General features: G+C 45.7%; 1 protein-coding gene across 1 annotated transcript in view; it reads right to left on the minus strand.

Annotated features, from left to right (window-relative positions):
• The window catches only part of LOC143329663 (delayed-rectifier potassium channel regulatory subunit KCNS2), a 36870-nt gene extending 25464 nt beyond the window's left edge, over positions 1–11406 (minus strand). Inside the window, exons 1-8 of the mRNA XM_076745669.1 lie at positions 11182–11406; positions 6899–7075; positions 6555–6688; positions 5987–6151; positions 5732–5903; positions 5020–5103; positions 4781–4942; positions 4556–4639 (exon numbers count right to left, since the gene is read on the minus strand). Of these exons, the coding sequence (XP_076601784.1) occupies positions 4556–4639; positions 4781–4942; positions 5020–5103; positions 5732–5903; positions 5987–6151; positions 6555–6688; positions 6899–7069 (972 nt within the window). The 5' untranslated portion in view covers positions 7070–7075; positions 11182–11406. The remainder of the gene's footprint in view (positions 1–4555; positions 4640–4780; positions 4943–5019; positions 5104–5731; positions 5904–5986; positions 6152–6554; positions 6689–6898; positions 7076–11181) is intronic.
• Positions 11407–11719: the final 313 nt, after the last annotated feature.

An 11719-nucleotide genomic window follows, 5' to 3' on the forward strand; every position in this document is an offset into this window, starting at 1 on the left:
AGCGAATCGAAATTTGACACGGAAGAGGAAGAATAATAATAATAATAATAATAATAAGAAGAAAAAACACGCAGGATAACAATAGTGCTCGGGGCTTCGCCCCGAGCACTACTGTCTACAGCTTTGCTGTAGGCAGTAGTGCTCGTGGCTGCCCCGTGGCCCTAATAATAAGAAAAAACACGCAGGATAACAATAGTGCTCGGGGCTTCGCCCCGAGCACTACTGTCTACAGCTTTGCTGTAGGCAGTAGTGCTCGTGGCTTGCCCCGTGGCCCTAATAACTAGACAATTTCCCTGCGGGAAATTTTGAAAGGGCCACGGGGTCTACTGCCCGACCGTGTACATATATATTACATTATATGCCCATTATGTCTCTCTGTGTGTGAGGGAGCATGAGAGAGAAGTGCTCACAGAGGTACTGAGCCTCAGAGGTTGCCACAGCAACTTCAGAGCCCCTCCCAATCATGCTCTATGAGACCCAGCTGCGCACGCACACACACGCCCCCTCTCAGCACTCAGGCACACATGCACTCAGAGAGAGAAAAAGAGACAGAGACAGACATGGCCGGGCTTAGAGGCCTCTAATTCAAATTCTGTAAGTCTCACACATTTTTCCAGCACATTGTGAGAGAGAGGACAAGTTTGTCTGCAACTGTGGAAAAAATCATGCCTGTAGTGTGTAAACTGTGGCCGGGAGGAGCCTGGAAAGACAGAAAATCTGGAGTTAAAAAAAGGCTCTCTGCCACTCTGACTACTTAGGCTCAGGGGTTGTCACGGCAACTTGAGCTGGTTGCCCATGACGATAAGGGCAGACAGACAGGGGCGACAGAAAAGCGAAGAAAACGAGCGATTTTCTGCCTCTGCACTCCTCTCACATTTGGGCTTCTCCTGAGAGAACGGTAGCTCCTATCAGAAAAACAAAGACACCGTGAGCGCCTTGAGGACTTCCTGAACGATTTGGTGTAATTTTGTGTTTCTACAGAATATTTTGTGGACACAGTCGCGAGTTGAAAACAGGGCTCCTTTCTGCTCTCTCCGAAAATCTTTGTATTGGAGTGCATGGAGAGCAGAGACAGACGTGGCCGCGCTTAGAGGCTGCTAATTCAAATTCTGTAAGTCTCACAGATTTTTTGAGCACATTGTGAGAGAGAGGACAAGTTTGTCTACAACTGTGGAAAAAATCATGCCTGTAGAGTGTAAACTGTGGCCGGGAGGAGCGTGGAAAGAGCAAAAATCCAGACGTTTTTAATCGGCTCTCTCCCACTCTAGCGATGATGTCACCCACTCTAGCCTCTAACTGTCCGCGCAATACACACCCATTGAAATCTGAGAATTTCTCCAAAAACGCTCATGGTCATTGATGAGGGATTATTCAAAAACTACATGAGTTATCAAAACGTGGCTTAATACACCAACAGACAAGACTTGTGTCTACAATTTAAAGTTTAAATGGAGTCTCTAGGTGAAAGTATGCCGGAGCAGTAGCCAGTAGAAGAAGTGCGACAATTTTTACCGCCTCCCATTCATTTCTTATGGGAAATTTATCGCAGTTTTTCGCGACTTACGTCGCGAAAAACTGCGATAAATTTCCCAAAAGTAATAGCACGCCGATCCCGATCGAGACGCACGTTTTGATATAACATTTGCGTGGGTGCTCCCAAAACTGTAGGAGGAGTAGCGGTCCAAAATTTGACACGGAAGAGGAAGAATAATAACTAGACAATTTCCCTGCGGGAAATTTTGAAAGGGCCACGGGGTCTACTGCCCGACCGCGTACATATACATTACATTATATGCCCATATGTCTGTTTATTTCCATGTGGGAGCATGAGAGAGAAGTGCTCACAGAGGTACTGAGCCTCAGAGGTTGCCACAGCAACTTCAGAGCCCCTCCCAATCATGCTCTATGAGACCCAGCTGCGCACGCACACACACGCCCCCTCTCAGCACTCAGGCACACATGCACTCAGAGAGAGAAAAAGAGACATAGACAGACATGGCCGGGCTTAGAGGCCTCTAATTCAAATTCTGTAAGTCTCACACATTTTTCCAGCACATTGTGAGAGAGAGGACAAGTTTGTCTGCAATTGTGGAAAAAATCATGCCTGTAGTGTGGAAACTGTGGCCGGGAGGAGCCTGGAAAGACAGAAAATCTGGAGTTTTTTTTAGGCTCTCTGCCACTGAGGCCCAGTGGTTGTCATGGCAATTTGGCTTGGTTGCCCATGACGATAGGGGCAGACAGAGAGGGGCGACAGAAAAGCGGAGAAAACGAGCGATTTTCTGCCTCTGCACTCCTCTCACATTTGGGCTTCTCCTGAGAGAACGGAAGCTCCTATCAGAAAAACAAAGACACCGTGAGCGCCTTGAGGACTTCCTGAACGTTTTGGTGTAATTTTGTGTTTCTACAGAATATTTTGTGGACACAGTCGCGAGTTGAAAACAGGGCTCCTTTCTGCTCTCTCCGAAAATCTTTGTATTGGAGTGCATGGAGAGCAGAGACAGACGTGGCCGCGCTTAGAGGCTGCTAATTCAAATTCTGTTCGTCTCACAGATTTTTCGAGCACATTGTGAGAGAGAGGACAAGTTTGTCTACAACTGTGGAAAAAATCATGCCTGTAGAGTGTAAACTGTGGCCGGGAGGAGCGTGGAAAGAGCAAAAACCTAGTCGTTTTTAATCGGCTCTCTCCCACTCTAGCGATGATGTCACCCACTCTAGCCTCTAACTGTCCGCGCAATACACACCCATTGAAATCAGAGAATTTCTCCAAAAACGCTCATGGTCATTGATGAGGGATTATTCAAAAACTACATGAGTTATCAAAACGCGGCTTAATACAGCAATAGACAAGACTTGTTACTACAATTTAAAGTTTAAATGGAGTCTCTAGGTGAAAGTATGCCGGAGCAGTAGCCAGTAGAAAAAGTGCGACAATTTTTACCGCCTCCCATTCATTTCTTATGGAAAATTTATCGCAGTTTTTCGCGACTTACGTCGCGAAAAACTGCGATAAATTTCCCAAAAATAATAGCACGCCGATCCCGATCGAGACGCACGTTTTGATATAACATTTGCGTGGGTGCTCCCAAAACTGTAGGAGGAGTAGCGGTCCGAAATTTGACACGGAAGAGGAAGAATAATAATAATAAGAAGAAGAAGAAAAAACACGCAGGATAACAATAGTGCTCGGGGCTTCGCCCCGAGCACTACTGTCTACAGCTTTGCTGTAGGCAGTAGTGCTCGTGGCTTGCCCCGTGGCCCTAATAAGAAGAAGAAGAAAAAACACGCAGGATAACAATAGTGCTCGGGGCTTCGCCCCGAGCACTACTGTCTACAGCTTTGCTGTAGGCAGTAGTGCTCGTGGCTTGCCCCGTGGCCCTAATAATAATAAGAAAAAACACGCAGGATAACAATAGTGCTCGGGGCTTCGCCCCGAGCACTACTGTCTACAGCTTTGCTGTAGGCAGTAGTGCTCGTGGCTGCCCCGTGGCCCTAATAAGAAAAAACACGCAGGATAACAATAGTGCTCGGGGCTTCGCCCCGAGCACTACTGTCTACAGCTTTGCTGTAGGCAGTAGTGCTCGTGGCTTGCCCCGTGGCCCTAATAATAAGAAAAAACACGCAGGATAACAATAGTGCTCGGGGCTTCGCCCCGAGCACTACTGTCTACAGCTTTGCTGTAGGCAGTAGTGCTCGTGGCTTGCCCCGTGGCCCTAATAATAAGAAAAAACACGCAGGATAACAATAGTGCTCGGGGCTTCGCCCCGAGCACTACTGTCTACAGCTTTGCTGTAGGCAGTAGTGCTCGTGGCTTGCCCCGTGGCCCTAATAATAAGAAGAAAAAACACGCAGGATAACAATAGTGCTCGTGGCTGCCCCGTGGCCCTAATTATTTAAGACAATGATTCATCTACTGACATCACAGCTCCTGCATTACGATGTTTTATGTTCAGATAATGTTCTGACAGACGAGGCTGAAACTCGACCTGCTGCTCTGCTCTCAGACTTTCCTCCTCGTGTCCGCTGAGGCTGATGTAATGAAACCCAGCGGAGCTGCACAGCCGCTCACTGCGGTAACTGATTCTGAGTCAGATCTCTGCTGGTGGAGCTGAAACACTTCACATGCACGGAGAGAAGACACCACGAAAACTCTGACTTGACATCGAACGTCCTGACAAAGCAGAGCAGCACACACACCTCTCTGCGTGAAGACCAGATTTAGACAGCTGACATCGATCGTTGTCTCCACGGTTCAGTTTCATCTTTTCTTAACCTGCAGCTCAACAATCAGCTACTTTCAATCATCTTTTTTAATGCTGGTCTCAAACTGAAGCCCTGACAGATACGAGCTCAGACCTTCAGACCAACATCTGCTCACGATCCGTCCGCCTTCGTCTGCAGAAAGGTCAACAGACCAAGACGAGAAAGTAAGAATCAATATTTCTGTTTTTCCTGAGACGTTTCTACGGCTGCTTGACGTCACCGCCCGACTCAGGAAGTCTTCTGTTACATAATTCCTAAAACGCACATGCGGGAGCAGAGAAGAGTCCGGACTCACCCGCAGAGTCGCCCCCAGTGAGCGCAGACCTGTCGAGTGCCGGGCGAGTTTCAAAACTCTGAAGATCCTCATTAACCTGAACACCTGAGAGAGCGAGAGAGACATGAGGCACGTGATGAAGAGGAGGAATAAAATCCAAAAAAGAGCCTACAGTATGAACGTTTGTTAAACTTCACTACAGGAATCTGAGCCAGCTTTACACACAAACAAATACAAACTCTGAACCTGTATGAGTCGTCCCAGGTCTCCCAGTTCAGACTCTGATCCCACAGTCAAGTCGAAGAGCAGGGTGATGTAGATGGGAGCCACGGACACCACGTCGATGATGTTCAGAGGGTGATGGAAGAACTTCTTCCTGTTCGGTGCGAGCAGCAGCCGCGTCACCACCTCAAAGACAGAGAAACACTCAGCGGACTCTTCACTTTATCTTCACACTCTTCACCACTTTGTTCTCATCTCCTCACCTCGAAGGTGAACCAGCAGGTGCAGAACACCTCCAGAGCCTGCATGGTCGTGTCCTCCATCAGCTTCCCCTCGCTGTCAAAAGTCTGAGAGAAGAGAGAGGAAGATTATTGATCACAAGGTGTTTCCCATGACACGTTTACTCTTTAAGCTCATTTTCAAGTCATTCTGTCCAGCATGAAGTCTCCTCACAGCTGCATTAAAACATCTGGGATGACAGACAGAACAAACACACTTTCATCAACTCACAGCATTTTGTTTCTTTTAAATGAAACCAATTATGTGGTCAAACGTCAAGAATTTAGACAGAAAATACAAAGTCTGAGTCTGACCGAGGGCTCGGACTCTCAAAGGAGACAAGAACTCTTCCTGCATCTCATGGACATGCATGATACACCAGACCAGGACCAAGACGGCAGACTTCCTGCCTTATTACGAGGTTTTGAGTAAACAGATATTCATGAGTTTGGGGAGTTTTGAGAGATAATCAGAGTGTTGCATCGTCTAAACCAGATGTTTTTTTTAAAGTCCAGACAAAGTCCAGACAGCTGTGCTCCAAACTGGACCCTAATGAGTCCAAATCATCATCCCTGTCCACTTCACCTCAGGTATCATCTTCACCTCAAGCTCAGTTTGAAAACCCCTGATTGAAATATTCTGTAAATTCATTCCAGATTAAACTCGTCGCCGTTCTGTTTGACTCTTCTTACTAACCTGATACTCTGGGATGCTGTTGATGCACATGATGGCGATGGATGTGAGCACCACGCAGATGGAGACCAGACTGAAGAGCTTGCTGGGGATGGAGTATCCCGGGTTCTCCAGCGTCAGCCACAGACACTTCCTGATGTTCCCGTAACGCACTTCCTGGAAATGCTGCATGTCTCTGTGAGGAGTGAGGAAGAGGGTGACTTCACGAGCTGCGTGACGGCTGATAATCCTTCACGTCAAAGCTCCGCCGTCTTTTACCTCTTTAAGTCGGATATCTCGTCCACAGACGTGTCTATGCTGCTGACGTCGCTCTCGTCGTCCCAGCTGCGATGCCGGCTGCTCTCCAGCTTGCGGTCGTGGTAACGGTAACTGCAGCAGGTGTCCAGGAAGAACTCGTTGATGCCCCAGTACTCGATCTCCTGACTGTGGAAAACGTAAGTCGATGAGGAAGTCGTTCATGTATTTGTTTATGGATTTTTGGCTTCAGACTGTCTCTGTTACAGGAAAGTTTTGATTTGGATTGCTGCATAAAGATCGTTCAGATCAGGTCCTGGTCGGTTTGGTTACTGGTTACTGTGGTTTATGCTACAGCTTTTTGGTGATTTTTCCCCTTTTTTTTTAAAGAATTAATGGGAGATGGAAACACCTTTTCTGATCAAGTGTAAGTAAAAATGTAGAAATATGAGTATTTACAGACGATGTGACTGCTTTTATTCCCGTCTGTCAGAAGGTTGCTGAAACGACTGAGGGTCTTTTTTTAAAAATTAGAAATGACAAACAGATAAAAGTGAGCGAGCGTTTACAAACATCAGAGAGACAGACACACCTGAAGGAGAAGACACACAGCTCCTCCATGATGTGGAGTTTGCCGGTCTGGTAAAAGTGGAGGACATAAGGGAACAAGCCGGGATTCCTATCAAAATAAAACTCCTTCTGCTGCACGTCATAGTCATCACACACCTGCAGGAGGGAGGAAGAGGAGAGGGGAGGAAGGGCGAAGGTGGAGACTTCAAAAAGAAGTTCCCGCGTTTACATTTTTCATTTCTTAATATCGCAGAAGGTCCCGCCTCTAACCAGGCAGAGAGCCAACCATACTTTAGGACAATGGCATGGCACTTGCGGGGGCCAATCAGATTTCAGGCACCCCTCTGGACACGCCCCTGGACCCACCTGCAGTATGTCCTCCTCTGAATCACATGCCAGCAGTTTTCCCAGTCTGGTGTCCGGGAATTTCTTCAGGGTGCTGGAACAGAGGCTCCTCTTCAGACCGCCGACGTTCACGTGGACGAAACCCTCGTCAGAGTCCTGGTGGACCCAGCTGGGCAGACTCTCCTTCACCATGGTTACCTGGCAGAGACACAAGAGAGATGAGGACAGAGGTAACACACACAAAACAAAGAGTCTCACATCTTAAAGAGGGAGCGTTTTTTTTGGATGTCGAATGAAAACAGTTTTCTGAAGTGTTCCTGAGTCCATGTGGTCATCTCCTTCATCCAATCATGATCCTCTCACCTGTTACCACTGAGCCTGTTTACCTGTGGAACATTCCAAACAGGTGTTTTTGGAGCATTCCACATCTTTCCCAGTCTGTGAAACGTGTTGCTGCATCAGATTCACAATAAACATAGAAAACGGATCAGCAAGTTCTCACATTCTGGTTTATTTTTGTTTTACACTCATTAGTCTGCGTTTGACAAATCAAGTGTCTCTCTTTTAGCAGGAAACTACTGCAGCTACTGAAATGACAAATACTCCTTTCCCTTTGTCAAAGAGCTCATTCAAACTTTGTGTGGGATCATGCATTTATTTGATCATTTTGACAAAAACAATGTCAAAATATAAATATTTTTCATCTTTACAGATGGAGCTGGTGATTCTAAATTTGTTCTTATTGTCTGTTATTGTCCCATGAAAAGACTAAAACTAACAATGACTTCCTCCTGATCCTCCTCTTCCTCTGTGCCACAGAGCTGCATTTTATCCAAAAATGAACCACACCAGTCCCCTGCATTAACTACAGCAGTACATAGTGACTCAATCCCACATCAGCCGTCCAAACCGCCCCAAACACACTACAGCACCAAATATGGATTAATCCGCCACTGAAAATAGTCCCACACAAATGCACAATTTCCTCCTGATTGAGTAACGTTTCTTAAACTACAGCGAACGTCCTCTTTAGGAAATGAGCGAGACTTCAAAGAAATGAAGTATCTGTCAGCTGTTTTTAAAGATTTATGTCTCCAGTAGCAACATAAGGGCTTGGAGCTCAGAGCCTCAGACGGGGACAAGTACAGGAAAGTCTTCAGAGACAGACTAACACTGGTTTGGTTTTGGTCTTTCCAGTAACAAAAATACAGAATGGCAGCAGGCTCATCCTTTGACTGCAGACTTGGAGCACAGCCCGACTGATAAGTCATTAGGGATCATTGCAAAATAATGCGTGTGTGTGTGTGTGTGTGTGTGTGTACACACGTGTGTGCGCGTGTCCTTCATCTCAAGGTGAGTCAACAATCACCAGAACCCCCATGGAGACGTGTTTTCTGAAGACAGTTTAATATTCTGAGCGTCGTCTTTGTGACGTCGTCCTTCTCGTTTCATCTTCTCTGCTAAATGCACTTCTACGAGGAGTCGGCCAGAAACTAATTTGATGTTCCAGACATTTTCATTTTTTTGGTTGAGAGCCAAAAAGCTTTTACTGACCAGATCTTTGTAGATTAATTCCACATTTGAATGTTTTCTGTGTGTAACAAGCCAGGAGACAAATTCCTCTGAAAAACACTTAAATCATCATTTAACTCCCATCAACGTTAATAATGGATGCAAGCGACTTGTTTTCATGTGATCAAGTTAAAAAAAAAAAAGACACACGTGCAGCCAAACCAGAAACCGACTCCCACGCATGCTCATCTACTGTACTCTGTGTACAAACACCCACAGAGTGTACACACTGTACACACTGTACACACTGTCACAATAAAAGTACAGATGAATAAATAACAAAGTTCACATGGAACTCTGAAGCCGTGGAAAGACGAACGCACACTGAGAGCATCATGTGGAGTTCTCTCTGTCCAAAGGCCTCAAATGTTGCTCAAATATTTTACAGTAAAATCTTAATTTTACTGCCAGGAAACAGAACTGAGTCCAGTTCAGTTGGCAAATGTTGGTTTAATATCGCTTAGCAACAAGTGAAGTTTCAGCGAATGACGTCTGCATCAGAATTCTCAAGTTTGGTTTTTGTTTTTTATTTCTGATCAGAGTGATGCCTCCTGGCACAAAACATCACCAGCACTCGCTCCGTCGCTCCGTCGCTCCGTCCGTCGCTCCGTCCGTCCGTCCGTCCGTCCGTCCAGCAGTAAGTGGCTTTCTCCAGGTTAAGTGGAGCAGTAATGTAATGTAATAACGTCACATGGTGTGTAGTTGCAGAGAGTAGGAAATGGCCCGAGGAATCACAGACAGGTGTTAAGATAATGTGGACTTAATGGTGTTTTAAGCAGAGCAGTCTGACTCTCTTCCTGCTGCTGTTTAATCAGATTCTTCTCCCCTCAGCTGGCTGATTTACGGACACACGAGGCGTTTACAGAAAACGGAGGCGCTGAACTCTGTCTTCATGGAGGTGGGCGGCGGGTGTGCACATGGCGGATAGTAACTAAGTAATTTTACTCAAGTACACACGAGCGTCTTCGTTCACATTGACACACTGTTTTTACTTTGTCGTTGATCCGTTTCTATTATAGAAATATTCATTAGAGCCGCTTTAAGTAAAATCTTAATATCCTTCCACGAGTCTGAAGATGGCTTCATCACAAACGTGCAGCGTTTCACTGGCGTCCTGTTTGTGGAATTCAATATTTCCCCATTTGAAACGGGATATTCAGAATGGACACGTCCTGAGGACAGACTGCAGTGAGCAGGTTGGCAGATGACAGCTGGTCTCGACAACATCCCTGTTTTTAAGAAGTGATCTGACTGAATGTGATGTCAGCGTCACGCTTCGTGCTCGTTCTGTGTCTGTCATCGTTTTGTGCCTCTTTGATGTGATTTTGCGTCTCATCCTGCTGGTTTCCTGGTCCTCTGTCATTGCTTTACATTTCTTTGTCGTCATTTTGCGTTCTTTCTGGTTGTTTTGTAGCCCTTTGTGGTTTTGAGTTTCTTTGTAGTCATTTCATGTCTCTTTGTGGTTGTTTTGCATCTCTTCCTGATCGTTGTGCGTCTGTCGTCGTTTTGTGTCTCTTGTTGTCATTTTGTGTCTCTTTGTGGTCCTTTTGTGTCTCTTAGAACTTTTTTGCATCTCTTTTCCTACAAGCAGTTTTACTTTCACCCCTTCGTACGGAGGCTCTGATCCGGGGGTCCTGGGCCTGCAGCCCGTGGGTCCATTCATTAATCCATCACTCTGTTCGTAACACGACTCCTTGAGTCTGACAACGTGTCTCTGTTTAAATTCTCATTTGTCTCACATCTTTAGATGTCCACTGATTACTTATTTAGATGATGCAGGTGTTTGGTCTTTATTGGCACCATGAATGCACCAATAAATGAGGAGGAGAAGAGTTCAAGCTGATGAAAACATTAAACTTAAAAAAAACTTTCATAAAAAAGACCTTTTCAACTATTTAATGAGCCATATTCCTAATGTTTGTTGGCAATAAAGGTCCTCTGGTGAGGTCATGAAAACAAAATCAACTCAAAGGTGTAATTCCTGCCTTTCCGAGCTTCCAGCCACATCCCACAGTTTTCATTCAGTCTAAAAGCTTCTTTTTGCACTTTAAATGATGTCGTTCCAAAGCTAACTTCAGCTGAAAATCATTTGTCTCGACTGAAAACTCGACAGTCAACTTTTCATGAACTTTTTCTTTGTTATTTTAATATTTGGAAACACATTCAGACTGTTTGCAGGTTATTTTTGTCCTGGGTCTTTTCTGGACTGATTTCTTACATACAGTCTGAAAACGTCTTCTAAGCGCGTCCCTTTCATTCCCAGAGAAATGATTTCAAATGTCTAGAATAAAACACTTCTTTTCTTCCCACAGTGTGATCTGTGGTGGCTGTTATTCTTGTTCGAGAACAAACAAAAGGAAAAGGGAGTGAGTAACCGCGGGACGCTGTGACTCTGTCTATAATTACATGTAGGGGCCCATGCTGGGCTCTCAGGGGAGCTGCCATGCTGCACATACAGAAATAAAGTTGATCTATAATTCAGCACGAGGAAGCGCTGCAGCCTGAAATCACAGCGGTGGAAAAAAAAAAGCACCTTCAATAACAAACTGGAACACGTTAAACACTGAAGTGAACCAGAGACAAACTTCATATGATGTAAATCCACAGTGAGCTGCGTTCAGACGAGGAGCTGAACAATGAATCAAGTCATCGCAGTTTGAGTCTCCTCAGAAACACTTTCTGGTGAGACCGTAAGAGTGAGAATGACATCTCCATCTTTTCTTGACACTGACCTGTCAGTTTGGTCACGACACTCTTCATTCACACTCTTCATCGCCGGATCAGCATCCTCTTCGTGTCAGATTCACCCCATGACGCGCCGAGAAGTTTCACACTTTCACAGCTGAAAAGGACAAAACTGTCAAACACGAACCGTCGAGTGATGAGAAGAGACCGCGAGCTTCTCCTGCTGAAAACCTCCAGGAAAACCCCCCGTCAGCCCCAAACCACCATCTGCAGAGAGGAGACAGGGCAGAGTCAGCTGTGGGCGCGCAGCTTTCCTCCATCTGAGCCGCCGTGCGTCCGTCTCCTCTCAGGGGCAGTCTTCGGCTTTTTCCGTCACTTCCCGGAAGAGGATCGCGTCTCCGAACGGGAAATACCTTTAATATGCTCCGCCCTCCCACTCAGCAGTTAATTTAGAGTAAATTTTATTTTTATTTTAACGTCTTTTTTATGTCTCCATCGAGGTTTATCTGCTGTGGTCAATAAAACGTCTTGAGTGGCCTTTGTTTCATTTTTCCTGTGGCATCACTGTAATATTCCTGCTATCAC

Source organism: Chaetodon auriga, chromosome 2 (assembly GCF_051107435.1).
Source record: "Chaetodon auriga isolate fChaAug3 chromosome 2, fChaAug3.hap1, whole genome shotgun sequence".
In the NCBI taxonomy this organism is placed as follows: domain Eukaryota; kingdom Metazoa; phylum Chordata; class Actinopteri; order Chaetodontiformes; family Chaetodontidae; genus Chaetodon; species Chaetodon auriga.